Below are 24445 nucleotides of genomic sequence, written 5' to 3'. Positions count from 1 at the left end.
CAGATTTGTTTTATTGTCATGGCAACGAGTACAACGAAAAGTAAGGTGCAGTCCTTTCAGTGCAAAAAACTGTATCTTTATAAAGAACTTTGTAAACAACTACATACAATATAAAAGATTTATGGCTCTGACAGCAGTTGGAAAAAAAACTGTTCTACAGTCTACGAGTCCAGGTTTGATGGCCCTGTACCATCTGCCTGATGGCAGTAGCTCGAGCAGGAAACGTCCCGCGTGGGCAGAGTCCTTCAGGATGGTGTTGGCTCTCCTGAGGCAGAAAGAGCCGTGAAGGTCCTTCACTGTGGGTAGAAGGCACCCAATGACCTTCTCAGCCATTTTGGTGACCCTCTGGAGTTTCATCCAACTGTTGTAAAGACGTTTCACTGCCAACACTTTCACTTTATGTACTTGATGTCCGGGTGTCGCTAAAGTCAGTAGGATTCATCCTCCGTGTTTGTACCAAGTTTCATGATAATCCATCCAATAGTTATTGAGATACAGCCTTTAATAATAACCAATTTTGTTCCACAGCTCCACAGTGTCCAGATCTTCAACTCTGGTCCTCATGAGCTACTGTCCTGCAGGTTTTAGACGTTACTGCAACACACCTGACTCACATGAATGGATCTCCAACAGCTTGTTGTCAAGTTCTACACAAGTCTGTTAATGATCCATTAATGTGAGTCAGGTGTGTTGCCGTACGGAAACGTCTAAAACCTGCAGGACAGTAGCTCACTGGGATCGGAGTTGGAGATCCCTGAGTTAAAATGACATATGTGTTTCTGTTCTGTTAGATTCCACGGTGGTCCAGAGGTTTGTCTTCTTCTGGTTGTTCAGTATTTGCTTGTACTGCATAAAAAGTCTCTTTTTTTATTGAAGCTACGCAATTCTTGGCATTTTAATTGTTTCAGTGGGCCAGAGACCAGTTTGAAGGACTGTTCAAACAAACGCCTGAAAACGTGAATCTCTTCTTGAGGTAAGACGACGCCATCCTCATGTGATCCGCCTTCACCTCCATCACACGTTTTGGCTCCACCAACCCGGGGAACTGTTTTCGCCGCTCTGGTGCAAATCTGTTGTCACTTAACTTTCTCATTTTACAATTCTTTTCCACTCTCTTCCAAAGCATTCCAGCGAGCCTACAAACGCTAATGAAGTGGCTGAAGCTCATTATTTTGCTTTATAAACAGGAAAACATGTGGTTGGCTTGTAGCAGCGAACGCCTCGTAAAAATTACATAAACAGTCTGTTCTGTGTAATGTATCATTCACAGCAGCTCCAACGCTGTTTTCTACTAATAATAGATGCATTCTCTCTGCTAATTAGGGCTTATCTGGTTTGAAAACAAGTAAAGAAATGAAAAATGTATAATTATTGCCAAAAAAAGTACATTCAAAGGGCTTTTTTTGGTTTATAATTGTAAGATTTGAATAATTTCTGAGGACTGGACTTTGTTATTTTATGCAAAAATGTGCTTACCATGAAACACTGACCAAATTATAATGTAATGAGAGATCATCAGGGACGGATTTGAGCTTGGAGGCCCTCACCGTGTCTGAGCTTTGAGTCTCGGAGCCCTCCTAATCCAGACGTGTTTTAAAATGTCTCTGTTTGTTTTGCTGAGATTTGACATAATCCCCACTCATTGCACTGATACACTTGTCTTGTACAGAGAAGCAAAAAAAAACGGGACTAGATCAGAAATGCCAGTTTAACGGAGCCATTAAGGTTTCTCTTCTTACGCTGATGTTAGGAAATCATGTGTTTGGAAATACAGAAAACTTTTGCGGTTGCTGTCATGGAACTGCTCAGCTACGTGTCATAGTCCAGCACATTTTAATTCAGCGTGAACAGGGTTGTGGAAAGGAACAGTCAGGTTTTATTGCGTCATTGTCGAAGCAGAACTATGCTTTAAATGTTCCTGTTCAGACATGTGCAGCGGTAAATGCGTGCAGAGGAGGCGCATCCCCTTTTTCTTTTTATTTTCCAGGCTGGTGTACGCTGAGCTGGCGCAGGTCAGTGGCACAAGAACTTTTTAGTTTCGAGTTGCTCTGACCAGTACATTACAAGCTTACTAAACACTTCCCTCCCTAAAAGTCCAAAGCCAAGAGTCAAAGAAATTCCCCTCTTGAGTCACTACCAGGACTATTCTCCAACAGACAAGAATGTTTTTAGCCGGTCTCTTGTGTGCTTGATACGAGCGGCAATTTTTTATTTTTTTTTCCACGTAGGAACTTCCTGATTTCTGCTTTCCAGGTCAAATGTTGTTTCCACAGTTGAAATGTCTGCCAAGCACTGTCACAAATAGCAAATCAAAGCTTTTGATCTGCTAATTATAGAATGCATAGCACATATTACACCTTTATTTATTCTGTTGTCTCTCTGCCAGTGATTATTATCCTCTAAAGTACTTGCTGCACTGCTTCCGGCAGAGATTCGGCGTTTGTAGAGCGGACTCTCGGCCACGGAGACGCTGAGGCCCTGGACATTCTCGGAGGGGTTTGGAGCAGCCTGGAGGACATGGAGTCTGGAGGACAGCGTCCAAAGCGATGGGAGGACTGTGTGAGCTGGGCACGTCGCAAGTGGGAGACTCTCTATAACAACGATATCCGTCAGCTTCTGCACTGTTTCCCTTCTGACGAGGTAAAAGGAAAACTCTCCCTCTAATGTCTCCCTAAAGCCAAATATCATAACTGTGTAATTATCTTTTATGGACACAAAGGGGCACTGTTGTGTATCTGAGGTCTTTGCATACCAGTCTAATAAACGCTGCAGTGAGGTATTTGCATAAAAGAAATGCCATTTAGTGGTGCATTTTTACACATTTCACCACTGCAGCTTATTTCCCCAGGCTCAGAGACCGCTATTAACCTCGTCTGTAACCCGAATCACTCAAAGCCCCTGCTGATGAATATCTCTGAGGGGCTCTGAGGGCTTGCAGTCTGTTGAAGCATGCAGACGGAGTGATGTCACATGTTGCCGTCACACCTGGGGGGGCACGGATCAGTGTCAACCCAGACACACCCTCGCTAACCCCAGAGCCAGTCCAGTAACCGGCCTGCAGGGTTGTGAATCTGCCGCCTAGCAAAACGTTTCCCTCCACGTCTTGAACATTGATCGAAGTCCATCCTCTGTGCAGTGTTTGGTGCTGCTGTTATTTTTTAATATTAGAGCATTTTTGTCGTAGTCACAACACACGATACTGAAAGTCTGTGGCACCGCCGTTGTAAGTTTGGTTCCCTTTTTTTCTTCCGTGGTTGGTTTTGTTCTAGTTATCTGTGCAAGCGGTAAAGTTTCATTGTTCTGTTGGAAAGTCAGTTTTAACCACAGACTTTCTGAGGAACTATGATAAGCCTGTTTATGTCACTGAACGGTCACAAACTGAGCTGACAAATACCAGTACACAACGGCCACAGTTGACCACACGTTTAGCAAAACAGCCACTGTCCTGGTTGTCAACCTTCATGCTGAATGTGTGTTAAAAGTCATTATAAAGTGGATTTTTCACTGGATTTTAAACCAAATACAAAGTGGCAGCATCTTTATCCAAAGCTCTAGTCTGCAAGTACAAGAAGTGACGAGTCAGTAAATGACACGGATGAAATTAGAGATTTAAAGGACGTCAGATTATAGAGGCAAACTTTGTGTTATAATTCGGACTAAAGTAAAGAACTGAAACCTGTAAATATAAAGTGTTTATTTGCAAAAACAGATAACTCCATTTTTGTAGATTTTCAGAAAACTTTGTTTTTTGTCGTTTGCTTGAGAAAATATCAATCGAACTTAAGCTGAGTGGATTTGACTCAGTAGAAATGATAAAAGTAGAGATAACTGAAGTTTGATTGATGTTGTCTCAGGTAGACGATGGAAAAGTTTCTGAAGGTTTGTGACGATGGAGTTATCTGTTTTTGCAAATGAACTCTTCATATACAGTCAGTCAATCAAAGAAATATGTAAATCACTGGTTAATCATTTAAGTTATTGAAGGCTGTGTGACAGAATTGTCACTTAATTAACATCGTGAGGGTTTTTTTTCTTTTCTTATTTCTAATTATTAAAAAAAAAGGGGGGGTTGTTTTGTTTTGTTTTGTTTTATTTTAATCGTGAGACCAAATAGATTCCTTTTAGATCAAATCTGGGGTTAATTTGTATTAATTTTGCTTAAATCAGGATTTCTGAAATTTTTATAGACTAAATGTTTGATTGATTATGAAATAAAAACCCCACTCTTTTTTTTTTCTTTTTTTTTTCCCAAAATCACATATAGGTGGAAATAAAATTACACAAAGTCACAGCAGATAATAAAACAAAATGTGGTTTGAGGTGACTGTATTATAGTTTGTAATCTAGAACAGCTAGATGTTGCTTGCATATAAGTATTTCATTGTAATTCAAATTTGGTATTTATTTATTTTATTTATTTAACCTTTATTTAAGCAGGTAGGTCAAGTGACAACCCGTTCACATTTACAATGACGGCCTGCACAACAGGCGGCATAGAAGATAGGTACAAAACAGTGAGGACATAAAATGAATAAATAAAGTTTGGATTTCACAAAGTGCATTTATGTGTAACTAAGGAAAGGCCCTCGGATGGCCAGAAAAAGCACCAAATACGTTCTTAAATGAAGCGTTCTTTTTCTTCTTTTTAAAGACACGTCATTGCTCCGTTCTGCCCCTGAACCATCTGAAGCCTCATTCTGAATAGAGGACTGCTGCCGATGCCTTTTGGCTGCTATAGAAAGCCCCCCTGCAGTGAAAACTGGCACCAGCAGTACGAGACTCTCTCTTTCTCAACATATGGACCATTTGGCAACATCAAAGCTCTCGGGCCCTTTGTTCCGTTATCAGACATACAAATTGTGTAGTCAACACACAGCTGATAACAACATTAGTCTGGCTGTGCCACGGGAAGACTGAAGGACCCAATGAGGTTTGATCAGGAAATCACTGATGCACTGGGGTAACTATGTGGCTGAATTTACAGTTAGAATATAACATTGGCCTCTTGTGGTGAAGCTCTCACGGTGGCTGTCACAGGTTTATTACACTGAGCTATGTGACCTGTGCCAGTTTAAACGAGAATATAAACGGACAATAAGTTCTTTTAATGACTTTAATAATGGCATAATTGTGATCAAGGAATTTTCTATTGCCCCTCTCTCCAGGTAACCACTACTGGTCTCCCCTTCTGGTCTGGATCCAAGAGATGCCCTCACCCACTGACCTTTGATGCCAACAAAGTGAGTAGTATCTGGTTCCGATACAATCCTGACATACAGCCAGTAGATGGGAATGACAGAAAAATGCGAAAGTATTTTGTGATGGTTACTCACATTCCTCCTTTATCTGCTCTGATAGCGGCTCTTCCTCACTCTGACCATATAATGGATTCTTATCTAAGCTGCAGATGCATATGGACAATGAAAGACTGATAACCATCTGCTCTCTGCACACATTCAATCTTTGATGGCAATTTTCTCCTCTTACACCGAGTAATGACAGAGACATCAGGGTAGCACTGAGCTCGCAGTCGTGTAAATCTGAGAGTCTAATGGTGCACAGGCAGCAAAACTGACAGTTCCTAATGGTCCGTCATCACTCAAAGAACATCTTGAAACTCTGTTTTGTTCCCCTCTCTCCCCTTTCAGCATTTCCTTTCCATTTTTGTGAAAGGTAATTTTGTCTTTTGAAGCTTTTAAGGGAAGCATTTGGGAAATCAGATGTAGACATGTGGTTGGATAATAACACAGCTAATTAATAAAATCCATCCACGGGAAAATTGCAGTTCAAGTACATATTGTCGTGGTTTCAGATGACGCTTCGTGGTTTTACTCAGAAGTCTCAATGCTGTCTGTGAGTCTACCGATCTGAGTTGCAATTGAAAGCTGCGTTTTACTCTGTTGCACAGAAGTATAGTCGTGGAATTAGACTGCAAAAAGCAACAGTGACTGCCACAATATACAGTGTGTGTGTGTGCTTCAGTGAGCTATTTTTCCAGCTGCCTACTCAGAGTTCAGGAAAGTACTTTGGCCTTAATGCTCTACCTTAATATTGTTCTGCCCCCCCTCCCTTTTTTTTTTTAATAATCTTCTTTCTATACTTTCTCCCTGCTGGCATGACTGCTCTAAGAACTTTGGATCAATATTAAATCAACCACATTTATTTTACAAGGTTAATGTAGTTTAATATATTTGGATGCTGTGTTTCAGGCCACACACCTGGACTACGTGGTGGCCGCAGCCAACCTGTACGGACACATCTACGGCATCAGCGGGACCAGAGACCGCACCTCTATCAGAACCATCCTAGAGCAAGTCCATGTGCCACCTTTCACCCCCAAGTCCTCCGTGAAGATTCACGTCACAGACGAGGAGATGGAGGAGGAGAAAAAGAAGGGCAGCGACGATGCCGGTGAGTAGGTCGTGCTATTTCACTTTCTGACAGCACGGCTCGTCTTCACTGTCTCTTTGTCACACAGAAAAAGCCCGACTGGAGGATTTGAAAGGAAAGTTGGCCGTATCCTCTCTGAAAAGCTCAACTCAGCTGCACCCCGTCGACTTTGAGAAGGTAGGACAAGAGCACAATGACACCTCCGCTGCACGCTCTGCAGAAGCTGCAGACAGTGACAAAGTGGCGACTGAGTCTTAGCAGGGAGCAACACTCCAATCTATAGGTGCTTTCAGAACGTGGCTTGTTTTTTCCCCCCCGTGTTTGGGTCGTCAGTGACCTGAATCTAAGCAGCACATTTATAAGACAGAGCTCGCTTGTGTTCTGTTCCTCAGAGTCTGGTTCTGTATTTTCCAGTTTTTCGAAATAGCATAAAGAACAGTTCAGTCACCTCACATGAAGCAGATATATTTCTATCTGCATTAGCACACTTATGGTGAAATGCAATGTAGTCAGCAGCTTCATACAGAGGCGTCCTGGCTGCCACCGTGCCAGTCTTTGAAGTAGCACACTTTGAGCCCTGGAGGTCCTCTTTAAAGCACATCCACTGTGCTTCCAGCTACTGTCACAGCCCCTGCTCGTTCTTTCTGATGCTGTCTCAACAACTTATCTGGGTATTAAATCAGGGTTAGCATATTACCACCTGGCTGGCATCTTAAAGGTTCGTAAAAGTTTTTCTTATCTATCTGGGAGTGTAGACTAGATGTACTCCCTCATTTCTAAAGAAATTCCCAAATAATATCCTAACCAGATATTTCCTCGCGGTCAGCCAAATTCAATTTGTTGCATCTCTCTCCCTCATTTCTTGTCATCATGCCACTATTGGGGAAAGCTTTAAACGCCCAATCGCTTATAAAAAGTTTGTCTGCAACCAGGAGGGATTCTGTAATATGACGTATGCGCAGTGAGTTTAGAAATGGACCAAATCTCCTTTGCAGCACCGTTGGCATTTCTTAGCAGCTGGGTTCAGCAGGTTGATTCTGTCTAGACAAAGGGGTAGATCTTGTGTCAAGTTTGAGAATTATTTTAGAGCTTCATTTGTCAAAATCATTTTGAACACATGGCTAAGAAGGTAATTACAACACCCAGGAAAATAAGTCAATGAACAGCTGTGAAAAAATTATTCTTAGAAAGTTGTAGTCGTATATTGTGCACAGAATAAGTGGAGAACTGCATATACAGTCGTGACTCAATACTCTGACCCTTAACAATCCTAAACCTTGCTATGCGAAGGTTTTTAGGTGAAAAGAATGGAACCCATGAAAAACAGCCTTAACATACCGACAGCCTTGGATTCCGATTTCGACATGATATTTTATGTCACCAATCAGGATAACGGCGTATTATCTGACTGAACAATCCCACAGATTGGCTACGTTCACACTGCAGGACTTAATGCTACATTCAGATATTTTTGTGAAATACGATTTTTTTGCGAGTTCCTTCACATTTCCAGTTAAATGCGACTTGTATGTGATCTGCTGTGTGAACTTCATACGACCCAGAAGTGTCCCGCATGCGCAGAAGAGGACTCGACGACGTCACATTCAGTGAGCGTGCTCAGTGTTTATGGAAGTAAACATGGATGGTAATGGTGGAGCGTATCTGCCACTCCCCCGCCGCCACCGATGGTGGAAACAGAAGTGTGAGCGCTAACTAAACTAGCATCAGCAGCCAAGTACTGCCTGTGTGTTCCGGCCACTTCCACCCCATCTGAGCGCTCCCCCGGGGTGGAAGTGTCCCCCGACTGCGCCGAATATTCGGATATTCATCATTAATTGGGCCTGAATATCCAGAGAGCAGAGAGTGGTATTGGGACCAGCCCTACTAGTTATTATAACAACTATAAACAATGAATATTAACAACAAATGAGCCTTCCAGCATCAAGCCCTCCTTGTGTCTCGACCTCCATCTTGATAATCCGACAGCCTTGCTATCCGACATAAAAGAAGGTTTTACATTTAATGTCGGATTATCGAGTCACGACTGTAGATCCAACAGCTCAACTGTAGATACCACACAACCATGATAGTAAAATATATTCCTTGAGCTAACAAAATATCATCAGTGGCAGCATTACGTGAATACAGCAGTAAATGCAAAGTGTTTTCTACTAACTTCTCTCGTAATTGTGGAACTAAATTAAAGCCTTTAGAGAAATCCGTCTGTAACCTGTTGACCTTCTGACTCTTAAGTGTGCTCCGAGGTTTCCTGGGAAACATTGGACTGTTAGACTACATTTGTCACCTCTAAACAAGACTTTTTCTGTAGCTGCATGGAGGTTGAGGGCAACAAAGGCTCTTTAAAGCCCCTAATATGGAAGCGGTTATAAGAAGCAGTGGCTAAAGGGTAATTGGCTGTACCATGGCGACCACTGCGTTACATTAGCAGGCCAGAAAGGATGCAGTTACTGAGCTGCAGAAGTGGTTATAAGAGGAATTCGGTGACCGGGAAAATGACTTTAAAAGGCAGCCGGAATAAGCTTCTAACAAAGGCTTCAGAACTCAGGAGAAGCAGTAATGAAGGTGTATGAGGTAAGTCCGGTACATATCCAATGTCATCTTGAATAAGAACGAAATTTCCAAACGCCATTCTCTTCGCGTTTATCCGAATATGCCCTGGTCATGCTGTGGACGGATGGAATGTGTGTAGGAGGATATCAAAGGCATCAGGTTGCCAGCTCGGAGCTTCCTCGCAGGCCCTAAAGCCATCCCGGAGTGGCAGTCACCTCCCGAGCTTTTGTGGAGCCGCGCTATCGCAGGCATGACCTCACTGGCCACGTCGATCACAACAGAAATCTGATTTCCACCGCATTCTGGCCGGGTGACCAAGTCATCTATCAGAGTGATTTAAGTGACACGGCAACAAAGCAGGCAAAGCTCAAAGAGGGAAAACGGCATCACGTCACAGGCGATGTCGCTTGGCATTAGATTGGATCTGAGTAGTTAATCCTATAACGTTACGCACATATATTGCATTTTGTGTTGCTCCTGTGTATTAATCTGTGTAGCGTTTGATTTGAATACATCTTTAATGTCCCAAATAACACAGGATGACGACACTAACTTCCACATGGACTACATCGTCGCTGCTTCCAACCTGAGAGCGGAGAACTACGACATCCCTGCAGCCGATCGCCACAAGGTCAACACTTTATACTGTGTTCATCAAATCTCGTGCAGGAAAATCTAAGTTGGGGGGGGGTTCGGTGTAGAGTTTTAAAAAATTATAGAACCGCAGACCACTCTCCCCTCCCCTGGGGTCCTGTTTTTAGTCTGCACAGCGCACACCTGCCCCGAAGCCACAGAAACAGCCTCCTCGCCTATTGTTCCCGGAGCAGAACTAATCACAGCACTTTACCTGTCGCCTGGGAGGTGACACCTGAGCCAGGCCTTGTACCGGCCGCTGCTGCATACAGCCCAGACAGATGGAGGGTGGGGGGAGGGACGGCGCTGAGTGAGGACAGACAAAAGAGACTTGCCCCTGGTGTAATCATGCAGACGTTTCCACGTGTTGCATCTCGCTGGAGAATAACTTCGCCGTTAGTCACCATTTAACCCCTGTTTGCTTATGGATTCGGAACAGACAGTATATCCATGAGGACGAGGTTACATATGGGTCTCAATATTTATATGGATTTGTTTCCAGGTTATTGGTAGATGTATGCACAATCCTGTATAAAGGGTTCTCATTGTTTAAGTGCAGTACGTCACACAGAACTCCTGTAAAACTGCCAAAACGACATATAAAAAAAAAACCCAAAAACCTCTAAACTTTAGATTTTTATAAAACATTTTACATCTTAGAAACATTTTTCTGATCGTTTCAGTAAAAGGACTCTGAAAAATGTTCTACTATAAGTGAAAGTCAAAATCATAACACAAAGTGAAAGCTCTGATTAAGCCCCATCGGTTTCATATATTATAATAAATGCAGTACACGCAGCCTTTTGTGTTGTGCTGCTTAAAGGTAATTTAATATTTAGGGCTTTAACTAACAATTACTGTTCTGATTATTTTTTAAATGCTGAAAAATACCTGTTATTATTTCCCACCGTTTGTTTGTCTGATCAACACTTTAAAATGCAAATATATTCAGTGTAATATGATGTGTGAAAATGAAATGCATAAAATCCCCAAATTTGAGAAAAAACAAATATTGTTGCTTAGAAAGTGGCTAAAGAATTATCCACTTCTCCAACTAATAATATCATGTCCTACTTGATATTCTGTTGAGAAGTTTTATCAATAATAATGCATCATATTTTACAAGTTGGTCCTAAGTGTGTGAAATTTAAAGTCATTAGTAGCTAAAATAACAGTGTAGTAACAACAGTGTATTGGAGTTGAAATAGTAAATGGTATAACGTAGACTGGAATTAAAATACTAGTTCCTTACCATCACTTGAATCCTATAAAACAACTCTATATGCTTGTAGATCGCACTGAAGTTCACTGAAAATACCATTGAATTTAAATATCCACTTGCTCAACTCTACATGACCTGCAGGAAGATTTAAAAGCAAACTTTCTTCTTTCCAGAGCAAGCTCATTGCCGGACGGATCATTCCCGCCATCGCCACCACCACGGCGGCCGTGGCGGGCCTGATGTGCCTGGAGCTGTACAAACTGGTGCAGGGTCACCAGAAGATCAGCTCCTACCGCACCGCCTACATCAACCTGGCCGTCCAGTACTTCGTCCTGTCCCAGCCGAGCCGTCCCCAGCACTTTGAAGTGAGTAACAGCTCTGCACAGCCACAGCCGCTCTGAGTTTGTGGAGGGATTTGGGACGAGATGTATGAAGCATTCAGTCACGTATAGGATCTGAGTGAGGCCCTTTATAAAGTCTGACAGACTCCTACTGTATACACATTCATAATTTAAGCCTGTCTGCTTTGGGGATAAATCTGCTGAGTTCTTTGTAGATTTATGTCCTTCCTCTTTGGGTGGAGAGCTTTAACTCATGAATGAGTGCTCTCAGAATAAGAACCCACTATTAACTGTCAATCTCTTGCGTTTAAGCCAAGTCTTTAGCTGGCTCAGTGTAATCCTCAGGATATTTCTGGGCAGGTAGGGCACAAACAGACCCGTGCTTGCCACTGTGTTTGGACAAATTAAGTGAATATTGAGGCATTCAAAGAAAAGAGAAAAAAGGTTTTATTCTCTTAAGACAGAGTTCTTTTAAGATCAGACCTGCAGTAAGATCTGAGGTTATGCCCGGTTCATAAAGTCACACAGTACGAGGTTTGTTATACTGCGTGAGCCAAGCTTTGAAACACAAACACAAAGCTGGCTGCCGTGTAGGTCAAGTCCTATAAAATATCCCATCAATTAATCCTGCCTCCCTGGTGCAGGTCCCGCTGCTCGCCCCTATAGCTCACTTCTGAAGGTAATGAGATACTGCACCCGGACTCAGCAGCCTCACTGCTCGGGGCTTCGCTCCTCTGACAGGCAGGGGTCACCGGGGGTCAGCAAGTGGGGTAACTGTGTCCTGCCAGGGCGCAGTGACAAGGGGCTCTGAGACAGTGTAGATCTGGTTTCAGGTTTGGTTACAGGCAAAAAAATTCAGCATCTGCAGAAAAGGCTGCCGTGGTGACAGAAGCGGCTGTGACTTTCTGCTCTGAGCTTCCAGACACCAAGTCTTCCTCCCGAGTGAAGACCTCGGCGTTCTCACAGTTGTTGCCTGTAAACTCGATGGTGTTTAGACATACTTGTGTCGTCAAAACTTCCCTTGGATAAACACAATATAACTCAAGCAGCATGGAACGTTGGATGGAGTCAGTAATTGGTTGCAAACCGTCACGCTGACAGATTACCTGACATCATCCCAGCCAGAAGGGACAGGCAGATGTTAGGTCTTCCAGGTCTAGGCTCTTTTGTTGTGGGTTAAAGTGTTGCAGCATCAGCTTTTGAGCTTCTCTCTGTTCTATAGAGCAGACAGGACACAACCAGGGGGGAAAAAAAGATTTTACAGAGTTTCTGGGTCAGAATGTTTGAGACAAATCTTAGAGTCTAATAATGGAGGGCACTAATGCAACGACACTCACACTGAGAAGAACGAAGGTGGTTAGCGGGCAAACCTTCAGCCGTCTAAGTGGGAAACATTTCAGTCTTAAGTCTTCATGGTTCGTTTAAAGTTGGCTATAATACTTCATCGATAAAAGCGTCACTATTCTGAAAACATAGCGAAAAGAGACAGAGTTCAGAATCCAATAACTATAGTTCTTGCAGTTTCTGATCACTCCAGTGCATGTTTATCACAGCAAATATACTGAATTGATTCCAAACTATTCCCGAACATGTAAATGACTTGTATGAGTTCATCATGAGTATATCAGTTTCTGCATGTATGACTGAACCCAGCAGTTCTATTTTTGGCCAGAATTTTTTTTAAACCAAATTTACAGGATCCTCATCAACAGTGTTTAAGTTCTGCATTCCTACATTGGAAAACTTAGATACTTACAAATTGACAGTGGGTTTGGCCGCAGACATGCAGACCTCCGTGATTATACGCAGCATGCAAGTAATCACATTCCAGTCTGCGGCCAAAGGTCCAAGCGCTCCGCAGCTTCCTAGCTAATGTATATTGATATTTTAAATCTAAAGGCTCGTCTTTTCCAATGCGTCAAACATCCCTCGTGTCTGACTCGTGGTCTAGACGTTGTGTCTCTAGTTAGGAGGATATGTTGAAAAACTATTTTAATCCTTTTTGAGAACAGCAGTTTAGGTCTGCCGCTTTTCTGTGCTCTAATCAAATATGAAAATTAAATATAAATAATTTAAAATAACAAAAATTTGCCCACAGCTTAGAAAGCAAACAGCAACAAAAGCAACATGCTCGCTATTAATATTCTCTTATCTGCCTAATCAAGGATTAGAGAGGGTTTTAGTAGGCAGCTTTTGAAGCAACTGCAGACGTGCAGCTGTTAAATATCACTGATCAGACATGCAGATTCAAGAGCTCAGCTTACTTTTGCAATGACTTGGACGTCTCCCCTCCTGAGATCAGTCTCAGTTCATTAATATCATGTATCAGCGCTCACATCTCGCTGGTTCTTCTGGTGGCCCACCCAGCGTTTGTCCAAAGCGCACCACATCACAGCATTTCCAGATGTTATAATATAACCTGTGCTGTCACGACTCTGAAGAGGAAAAATGTGTTGGTAAGATGAGCGTTTTTATGATCGAAGTAGCATTTGGAAAAGGTGCTTTAGATGTGGCTGTGTACCGCTCTGTCTCTGCTTTACTCACAGACTCTTAAATTAAAATAAAAGACTACTCGTTCTCCCACCACCCCCGATGATTTTCCAGAATGTGTTGCTTTAAAGCTGTTGTTTCCTAAAATAGGAAGTTCCCGTGGCTTTCCCCTGCTGCTGCTGTCCTCTGCATGGAGGTAGAAGTATGTAAACAAACACGAGGCTGTCCTTGCCTGCTCACCGCTGCAGCTCTTTGGCACAGTTTTCCTCCCTGTGTTTATGCTTTTTCACTGGGGAGCCAAGGCTGTTGAAGATAGAGTTGGTTTGGCAAGCTCACAGAGGAGAAAGGCTGTAAAATGGCTGGGAGTTTTTTGTTTTACAAAAACTACATCATGATATATCCACGAAAAATTTGTTGAATCAAATGTTATTGCCACAGTTACAGTCTTTATGATAGAATACCGTCAGAAATACAGCAGGGGAGACGTTCTTATGATTACAGTGAGACATGGCTGTCCAAAAGTCTGATTTTCCATTTGATTTTATATTAATAAGAGGTCAGAAGCATAATTTGATTGCTTATGAATCCCTAGACCATTCTTAACTCACCTGTAAACCTCAGCTCCTTTGAGAATTTTAGGTTTGTTTTGCTTTTACGGACCTCAGCTCCTTGTTTTGCTTCAGTGTCACAAGAAAAAGACTTTGATAAACCGTCTTTACAGAGTTGTTGCTGTCAGATAAATTCAACCACAACAGAAAAAAAACATTACAGACATTTAACAGCATCACCGGCAATCAAGACAACATGATGCAAGTGACGCACACCTCATTGCCCTGATTGATTTAACACAGCTGTACTGACAGTGACAACCAAACAGAAGGTGCGATACATCATTGCCCTTTCCTCACCACTCCGGACTCACAAAGCAGTGTTGCTAGACTTGTTAACCATCTTATTGAGTTAGGTCTTATTAACTACAGACAGTGAAAAATAGCAAGCAATAAAACAGAAAGTTAGAACACTCTCCACAAATGAACGCCATAAAGAACCAGTCTATCTGCTCCAAACTGTTGAAGCTTCCTCATTAAGCTTAATTCCATCCTTTAAATCACACCTGTTTTAGTTTCCGTTAAAGTTTTTAATCAGTTACTGTCCCTACGTATTTAGGTTCTGTTACCTCTTCAGTGCACTCACTGCTAGGAGCTCAAATGTCCAAGATCATTTCCCCCGTTTTGGTGGTATTCCTCTAAAACTTGTCCACACGTCTACGTAGCTAGTCAAATTTACAGGAGAACGTAAAAGGCTGAAAAGATTTCCCAGGAGCTGGTATAGACCAAAACAAGTGGAAAGAGACTGTTTGAGCATAACTCCAAATAAATTCCAGGCTAGGTTTGCTAAAACACAAACCATATCAACTCTGTCAAAGTAAAATATATATGTCAGGGTTTTAGTTTAATCTGTTGCCCTCAAGTTGCCAAAAAAATAGAAGTGAATACTGCTTTAAATGCACTCCTGCTTGCTGGTGGACCTGAATTCACCTCAGATAATGTGGTGAAGATAATGAATGTCCTGTTTTTGCAGAAAGCAAAACTTCACCAGACATTAAAGGAGATCTCAAGAGCAGCAAAGATAAATGGGTGTTGTGCTCCAGCAGCAGTAACTGAGCTGCAGCCTCACTAGAACACAGAGAGACATCACCCGAGGCCAGGACAGAGGAGGACGTGTTTCAGCTGTGGATGAAGTAGCTCGATCCTCAGCCCCTCCAGCAGCTTGCCCAACACTCTCTACCAGCGTCTGCTCTCTTTTCTTGTCTTCTGAGCTGCCTGCTGGGTGTGTGCCATGGAAGCACTCCCTCTTTCACGCCTGTGCACACATCCTCCACAGCCCGGTCTCAACTTTTGTGCCCTTACACACTCCCTCCGTGCCCCTCTTCCCCTACCTTGCCCCTTCAGAGTGTTGCAGCGAAAGCTCCTGATCTCAAGAAGCCGCTCGCAGGTCAGCGCTCACACTGCTTCTTTGTTAATTGCATGCAGAAATGACGACTATTTCCTGCCTTCATAGGAAGCAATGTATTGGAACCAGATTTCATGGAGAGCACCAGGAAGGGACTTTGTGTTCATCTCTGTTTCTAATAATCTAAAATTCATAACTTGATTCTTTAATATGCATTTAAATATAATAAGAATTTACAGAGTTGTCATGTAAGTCCAGGGTTAGTTTGCTGTTTTGCATGTAGAAAACAAAACCTGCAGTTGAGCCCTTGCGCAACCCAAGGACACACATCTGTCACACAAACAACAGGGACTGGCTTAAAAAGAGAAAGAGAGCAACAAAGCGGGAGATTTGCTTCACATGTGGTTAAATCTGCGCTGGCTTTCTTGGGCTGTGCCAGTAAAGAAACCCGGTGAACATGATCCAAGGCCTTCTGGGTTCCCAGAGGAGCGCAGGGAGCATTGTGCAGTTTGTAACTCAAAACCGAGACATGAATAGTGCTCACAGGATAATGAGTAATCTGTGATGAACGTACACGGCTTGCGCCTGCTGCTGTTTTCCGAGGTCTATTTACTGGTGGCATTGTGTTAGTCGGCCTTATGTTGTTGAGTCAAGTGTTGTTCTGCAACGCATTGTTGTGTAGCCGCTGTGCTTTAGTTCCCCACAGATCTTTACTTTCCCTTTTGTGTCATCGGCAACAATAGTCTATCTGCTTGTTTATTTCTGTAGCGACAGACATAGAGAGACATCACAGCAGACGAGTGAGAAAATAGCTAAACAAACTCTAGGAGATCATCTAAAACAACACCCCTTTAAGAATAGCTGTCCAGATCTTTTATTCAGTACATTGAAGCTCATAAACTCAGCATGCAAACTTTCCATTTAGCCAAATTAATAAGGTGGAGGCGGGTGGTACGGCGGTTCTTTTACATCACCTTCAATCATATCTCCACATCTCATGCATTTTTAATCCAAATGCATGCTTTTGGTTAGACAGCTGCCCTTTAGGAGCTGAATCAAGCAGGGTGTCCCAGCTAGCTCTGTGGTCGACTTTGACCTTCCTGAAGGACTCCAAATGAATCTGCTGTTTCCATCAGAGGAAGGCATTCACATACTGTGTGCTCATTTTGCCGCAGAGTGTGTGACTCACGTTGTTGATTGCTAAATACATTTCACAGCAGATAAAAGGATTGTTTCTTTAATTGGATTATTTCGAGGGCCTTTTTTTTTAATCGGTGCAAAATCTCAAATATATATAGAGAAGCTTATTAATCTGTTTTCCACTATCCATCATGACGCTATCCGTTGTGTACCAGGAACTAGCATGAACCTGCATAACTTTCCATCGTGACATTCATGTCTTTCGTTCTTCCATTGTCAGCCCTGTTATTGTAACGTTTCCTACATTGTCAATACCAGTTGGAAGCTCGTTGACCCTTTGAGCTGTCTGTGGGCCTTTTTACCACATTTTTCCTCACTGTGGGCTCATTTTTCACTGAATATAGATTCCTGCACCTCTATGGAAACGTTACAACCCTGGCTAGAAGTGGAAAGAACTAAAACCTGTATTATCTGCAGTATGTCAGCTATCATGCCATAGATTTTAATTATTATTAAGAAGGGAACAACCTGGAGTCATCATGTACAACATTTTTCCAAGAGCCCGCAGGTGTCACCTACTTTCTATGGGCATCTAACTATTAGTAATTTAAATGTGTTTCTGTATTTGTGTCCTGTCTGCTCCGTGTAAACACAGCCTGCAGTTCAACCTAGTTCTGTCAATAAGTCCTAGAAATTTTGTCATTTGACTGTTCGTCCCAGCTGAGTCACTTTTGGTGAATTTTTCAATTACACATGTAGAATAAAGGGATTAATTATGAAATGTCATCATTTAAGTTTAGATTTGTTTTGTTTTTTCCCCACGTGTGTTGAACATGATACGCTGATGGACTGTAAGAAAGTTAAAAACTCTTCAATTCTTCAGGTGTTTTTTATAGTTTCTGGCTCTGATCAATGGTATAATGTTGATAGGGTGTTTTATTTTTGTTTTGTTTTTTTAAAGAGCATGCCTTTCTGACCCACTGGCAAGTTTTAGAGCTCATAGGGTTAAAACATAATCGCCTCTGGAGATCATGAGTTTCTAAATTTGCCCATTAACTCACAATTATAAAGGCATCCTGTCATGTCCCTCTTCCTTCCTTTCTTTAACTTACCTCAACACATTAAGCACTGAGCAGGAGTCATAGTGTGTCATAATGACAAAAGTCTGTTTATGTTAAAGCCAGCAGACTATATTTCACTTCATTGCAATTATTTCTGCTTAGAGCTCGTGTTGTGGCCTGATGGAACCTGGACACTTACTGTAGCTGCAGGGAAATAAACGAAAAGTTCTCTTGACTGAGACTGTATTAAACATCACAGAAATCGATATCAGTCTTTCTGTCAGGTCTTCACACTGTACAGTGTCTGTTTAATATCAAGGCTTGTGCAGCCGTTGGACTGTAAAGCCTGCAGAATAACTCCATCTAACTAGAGGACTTGTGTTCTTCTGGTCTCTGGATCTCCATCATGTATTCCTCTTGATCTGGACTTAAAGTTGTGTTCATTCATTTCTATATCAGATGATTAAAAAGTAATTATTATTATAATTATTGACTTAGATAACTACTTCTTGTAGCTCAATGCATTTTTTCCACTTTTTTTTTTTTTTCAAAGGAGCCATTGAGCAATACTTGCTGTATTGTACTTTGCTGTATCTGGCAAACGCAGCTTGAATTAGTGTTTGATTCGCCTGGTGAGTCTACGAGTCAGTCGCGTGTGTCTCAGTCTTACTTGTTTGTGTCCAACGTAGCTTATTTCCTGTAGGCAAACATCACATTGAACTGCAGATATCAATATCTCGCTCCAGTTACCAAAACACGGAGGACTTACGTCATTCCAAATAGCATCACATCGTGTAATCAAAGAGTGTGACCTTTGATTCGTTAAGCTCAAATCAATGCTACTAATTAGGATGTAGCAACAATGGGAACTCTGGTCAGAGTTTGGAGCTGTGTGTTGTTCATGAATTGATCCCTGGGAGTCACACATTTGGAGAGAGCTGTGTTCTACATCCAAACTATACACCAGCACTGATCACTATGTGTTAAAGCAGTGGTTCTCAAACTGGGGGTCTGGTCTCCCATTGGGGTCCCAAGATACTTTCAGGGGGTCTCCATATCATTGTAATATTTTAAAAAAAAATTTTGAACCAAACATTTATCAAATAAATTTGTATTAGGGCTGTCAAAAAGTGTATACTTCTCCCCACTCCTATTTTGAACTTGTTAATGTTAAAATAATGATTTGATTATGTGATATTATTATTCTTTTTTGCTCTTCTTTTAATGCTCTTTTTAAAATTATTTTCTTGTTTTTACATTTTTTTCCGTTTCATTTGTTCGAAATTAATTCAATTTATCAATTCAAAAGAAAACTAATACATTAATGTAAATAGATTAATTAACAAATTACTTTTAAACACATTAATGCATGAACAACAAAGTTATTACTCGTGATATATTGAAAATTCAAATTGGGGGGTCACAAACACAAACTTTTGTGGGGGTCGTGGCTCAAAAAGTTTGAGAACCACTGTGTTAAATTAACCATAGTAGTCATTGTGTGTTTGTCTTATGTGTGTATATGTGTTAAATCAGTGGAAGTTTACACATATATGACTTTAAAAGACAAGATTCGTGCATCGTTTCATCTCAATATAAGAAACATAACATTATAAGAAACTTGCACTTGTTAAAAATAGAGCCAAAAAGCAGTAGTTTCCATATTTTGGGGTCTTGTGTCGAAACTGTGACACACACTCATTGATTCATTGCTTTATAACTGCAATTGTGTCAGACATTTGCTGCCTGAGTGTCTCTTCAGGCTCCAGCATGTCAGCGGCCCATTTGGAAGAGCATTTTATTGACTCAGTGCTTCTGCCCCGGGTCATTTTCAGTCAGGTGGAGTGCTGTTATCTTCTCATTTGAAAGACAATCACATTGAGATTCTGTTTGCTGTTTTACACGTCAATGGAAGCCTTTCGAAAGCAACGGGGTGCTTTTAGTCTGTGTGTCAAACCCGGCACTCTCCTGAGAAGTGCTGCCGAGCTGCCACTCTCGCTCCTCCTCCGCCCTGCACCGCCACAAGTTATCTTCCAAAACCTACACTTAAGATTAAAAAGCACCTTTAATACCGCTGTTGAATCTCTCTCCTGCATATGCGGGGTTTAGGGCTGCCAACTCTTTGATAGCAGATAATTGCAGAGGGTTGGGTTGAGCGGTTGGAGGTCCCAGCCATCTGTTTCTTAACTTCAGCCCAAAGAGAGCGGCGATCAATAGTGATCAGGTAGCAGATGACACTCTCGATCAGACAAAAGGCACATTTTACATGACAGTGCTGCTGTCCCACTGCGGAGAAAGACAGAAAAAAGGCCAAACGTGAAAACATAAGCAACCATGTCCCTGAATATTCATGTTAACTGCCCCTAAATGATATTATTTCCCTAAATCTACCCCAGAGCAGGAATAGTGTGGTGTTACCATGATGTTTAGTGTTGATTAGACGGCACACAATCACCAGAAATAACCTAATTTAAATAAATAAACTCTCTCTCCTCCCCTCTCATAATAACTAGGTTAACATTGATTCACTGGTTTCACAGGATAATGTTATATAAATTAATTTACAGTTGAGAGCTTCCAGCAGCTGATATTTTGAGGTCAATGACAGCATCACCATCGGTTCTGTGCTGCAAGTATGACGCAAGTACTGAACGATGAAGTCAATACATTAAAGAGGAAATTGAATTATGCGCTTGTGTTTCCAATAAATGCAGCAGTTGTTTGAAATCTGAAAGGAGTTTCCTGGACTGAAGAATGGCTCATCGACACTCTGGGCTTAAATCTATTTGAATGATTTGAAATTTTAAGAAAAAGATGTATAGTTTGCATGGTATTATGCAAAGTAATTTAAATCTTTGGTTTCTTTTCATCAAGGACAAACCGTCCTGCTGTAGAACGTCTGACTCTCCTCCACTTCACAGTTGTTGTCAGTTGAGTATAGATGAAATGACCTTGGTGCTTGCAGGCTTATTCTGCAGTGTGCAGGATATACAGTAGTCAGCAGCAGTGAGGTGACTTTCAGGCACAGTTGAGGACTAATCTGGGACACAGACTCTGAAGGAAAAGTTACCAGATTGTCTCCAAAAGAAAAGCTAAGGGAAGCTAAAAGAGATTAAGATAAAAATACGATCTGAAGAGACCACACAGATCCTCCATATGCCTCCTCTAAAGCTCACTTTGAAGCCCTGCAAAGGAAAATAGTTGCCTTTGAAGAAACAGGCCCCCAGCCACAACGGGCTGTAAAAACGTTTCCACTGTTGGGATTGAGGCCAAATAAATGAAGCTGAGCCAGGAGCGTGCCTATGCAGAGGTATTTCTTGTGGCAGACTTTCGGTTGGAGGACTTATCCAAGTTTTGCCGACTGGTCTCGGTTTCCTGTCTCCAGAAGTGCTCCATTGTCCTAAAGGCCAAGATTAAAATACACATTATGAACAAACACATTGCGATTTCACTCCAAACGCGGTGACCTGTGCGAAACGACCAGCATGATTGTGCTTCTGTCAAACTGGGATTCTTTCTTCCTCCTTATCGGGTTCATTAGCTGGACTTCCTCTGGCGGCTCTCCCATTCCCAGGCCTCTGTGTATATCTGCAGACTGAGGCGGCTATTTTTGGGCTCCATCAGTCAAGTGGCCTTGTTGTCATAGGAGACTTTATTGTGTGTCAGGTCAGATGCTGTTGTTTTAATGTTCTGGGATCCAGAAAATATTAAATAACGGTAAAAACTTTGAACCTTCCAAAGCTGTTAGTAGTAAATAAAACCCAAACTAGAAGGTCTGCAAACACCAAACTCATTCTAAAATAAAGACTGGTAGTCAACATGAAGGCCTACAGTACAGTTGTTGGATTGTGGGTTCAGACTAAAGCGAGGTGGACTTTTCGTTCTTCTCCAAGATTCTCTGACTGTTCTGTGACTCCTTGGAAATAACACTTTGCAGCAGGATCCGTCTGACCTTTTGATGATGTAATTCTATAAAACTGAAGTGTAGGTACAGGCGAATGGCTCTCGTGCGCTGGTTGTATTCGATCTTAAAATGACATTTTATTTAACATTTACCCACATCTACTCCTGAAAAGGTCATTTCTGACTTTGGGCTACACGGCATTCAGTACTAACCTATGTGCTGTTGCAGACAGAATAATGAAATAAGACTTTTGCAGCGATTAGTAAAATACAACTACATCGTTTATAATCACTTAATAAATAATGAGTCTATTTACATCTCTCCTTTTTAAGGACAGTAGAGCTTTTGTCACAAAACACCACACCTATTCTGCTCCTTTATTCATTTCATTTCAGAAGTGGAAACTCCTGAAGGTGCGTGCTTGATTCAGCGTGCGGCTTATTTATAGATTAGATAAATCACCGTTTAGATTTTTCAGGAAGAGAAGGAGAGCTCTCCAGGCTTCCTGTCAACAAGAGGAAGCAGCCGGTTGTTTTGGTTGTTCGCGTCAGCTGTTGGGGAACTTCATATCGGAACATGACACATCGGGGGAGAGAATTTATGACATCCATATAGTTTAATGACGGTGAAGAAACAATCACCGATAGAAATAGTAATGCGGACTGCTTGGAGGATTGTGGGGCATTTTGAATTTTGTTTTGCAGGGTGAGAGGCAGGAGAAAGACAAATCAGGGCTGTATTAACCATGAAATAGTTTTTATTGGTAGAGGACTTAAGTCTACTGTGACAGTTTACATTCAAGTGTTTTGTCTGTGATGATTAATCGTACCTAAAAATATGACGCTAACACGATTGTTTTCCATTATTGTTTCAAAAGGACCAGCTGTTTCATGTTTTATGGCTGCGTTTGTAACACAGACTATACAGTGGATGAGAAAGTTGGCCGTCATCCAACAGCAGAGCAGACAGAACATAAATGTATGTATGTTTACCATATGTTGGCCACCGTGACTTTCTTGACTGCGACTTTTAGGACCGTGAAGTGGCCGTTTGTCTCGTCTCAAGTCAAACTCGGTGCAGCTCAACCAGCCAGAATCCCGACTGCTGTCTCTGCTTTATGTCCAAACAGTGAGACGGCGAACTGGAACGCAGCACACTTTATTGAATAAGAAGGTTTTTCTGAGGCTAATGAACGAGCTCGCTTCTTTTTTATCACTGCAGTTTTTTTTATATATTCATTGCCAGACACACTAGAGACTTGTTTTTAATGCATTTTGCTTTGAGAACACTCGAATCTCAGCTTGCCTTTTTCAACTCCGACCGCAAGGCTGAGGCGTCTGAGTGCAGCTGTGATTAGCCACCGAGCAGCACTTGGCAGGGATTTGTCAATTGCGCTCTCCTCAGCATAACAGGTGACCTCTCAGACAGTAATTCTACACTCTAGCCTCAAGACAACCTTGTCCAACTTTAATTGACTTATGCGATGTAATGTATTATCAGTGCAATAGCTCTTCCTTTTGATTTTATCTTGCTAATGACTGCGGCGTCCACTTTTAGAGTTTATTAAAGCGAGTACATCAAAAAGCTGCGGATTAAAGCGTGCCTGCATATTATGCACTACAAAGAATTGTGTGTGGACTCCCAATAAAGCTCCAAATAGGACAGATTTATTGTTATTTTCCTACTCTAGTAATTTGTGGAGTTTCGGTTAACTCTCTGTGTCTTTCTTCTTTTTCCCCAAAGAGTTAACTTTTTCATTGGGCCATCTTTTTATTGTGAAAGTTCCACGATAAAAAAAAAAAAAAAGAAAACGTGCTTGTGGGAAACCGTTTGTAATTGTTTCCAGGAGTCACTTTTGGTTTTGCTTATTTTTTTCTCTATATTGCGAGCAGCTGACGTCACTCCACACACAGACTGATACGGCGGATCGGCTTCAGGGTTGTGTGACAGACATGAGAGAGAGAGGAAGGGAGGAGGGGGAGTAAAAATAGCCTGCACGCCTGCTTTGCATTGTGTAAAATCAGCATCTGCACACAAAAGCACTCGTGAAAATTTCTGGCATGGGACCACTGAAAACCATTTTACAGTCCAACAATGATATCTTGTTTGCAAGGCCGTTTAAAAGAGGTTGGAACTCTATTCCACCCATGGGAAGTCCGAGGCTGTACTGACAATTCTCTCTGCACGCTGACATCGGCGGTGTTACGATGTACATCTCGCAAACAAAATGTGCTTTGTCTGCAAACTGGGACAGAGGACGTAGACACCCGGTTAGACTTGAGAAATATGCTTCAAGTGTGTCTCCATAACCCAAAACCCCCATATGTGGTGGGAGTCGCGAGGGCTAGTAGAAAAGTTCCCCTTGGCTGCTCGAGCAGAGATAATTGGACCCAGGTTCAGCCAGAGTTTTGGTATTCGCATCTCGAGCCAAGTTTTGATCTTCACAACTTCTCCTACCAGACGGCGGCCTGTGTGCGAGCATGGTCGTCTGACCAAGTGACATATTTTGACATATTTTCTGCATGTGAGGAACTCTGACCCGTTTCAGTCAGGTGATGTTTTCTCTGCAGGTCTCACACGTGTGGATAATGATGTTTAGGGTGAAAACATGCAGTGACTAGCATCTGTCCAGCAGCAGGAGAAATGGATGTTCGCAGCCGTTAAATTGATCTGTCTGGCTGTCAGGAGTTTGTATTGTGTCTCAGTTTGGAGGTCGGAGGTCGAAGCTATAGGAAAAATG

General features: G+C 42.0%; 1 protein-coding gene across 1 annotated transcript in view; it reads left to right on the top strand.

Moving 5' to 3' along the window:
* The window catches only part of uba7 (ubiquitin-like modifier activating enzyme 7), a 35228-nt gene that overhangs the window by 5057 nt on the left and 5726 nt on the right, over nt 1–24445 (top strand). Inside the window, exons 15-21 of the mRNA XM_008286156.1 lie at nt 909–973; nt 2430–2640; nt 5166–5240; nt 6210–6411; nt 6479–6567; nt 9500–9592; nt 10990–11181. Of these exons, the coding sequence (XP_008284378.1) occupies nt 909–973; nt 2430–2640; nt 5166–5240; nt 6210–6411; nt 6479–6567; nt 9500–9592; nt 10990–11181 (927 nt within the window). The remainder of the gene's footprint in view (nt 1–908; nt 974–2429; nt 2641–5165; nt 5241–6209; nt 6412–6478; nt 6568–9499; nt 9593–10989; nt 11182–24445) is intronic.

This window comes from Stegastes partitus, unplaced genomic scaffold (genome assembly GCF_000690725.1).
Source record: "Stegastes partitus isolate 25-593 unplaced genomic scaffold, Stegastes_partitus-1.0.2 Scaffold10, whole genome shotgun sequence".
NCBI lineage: Eukaryota > Metazoa > Chordata > Actinopteri > Pomacentridae > Stegastes > Stegastes partitus.
The sequence above is the reverse complement of the archived record's forward strand: the minus strand, read 5'-3'. Positions and strand labels throughout refer to the sequence as shown.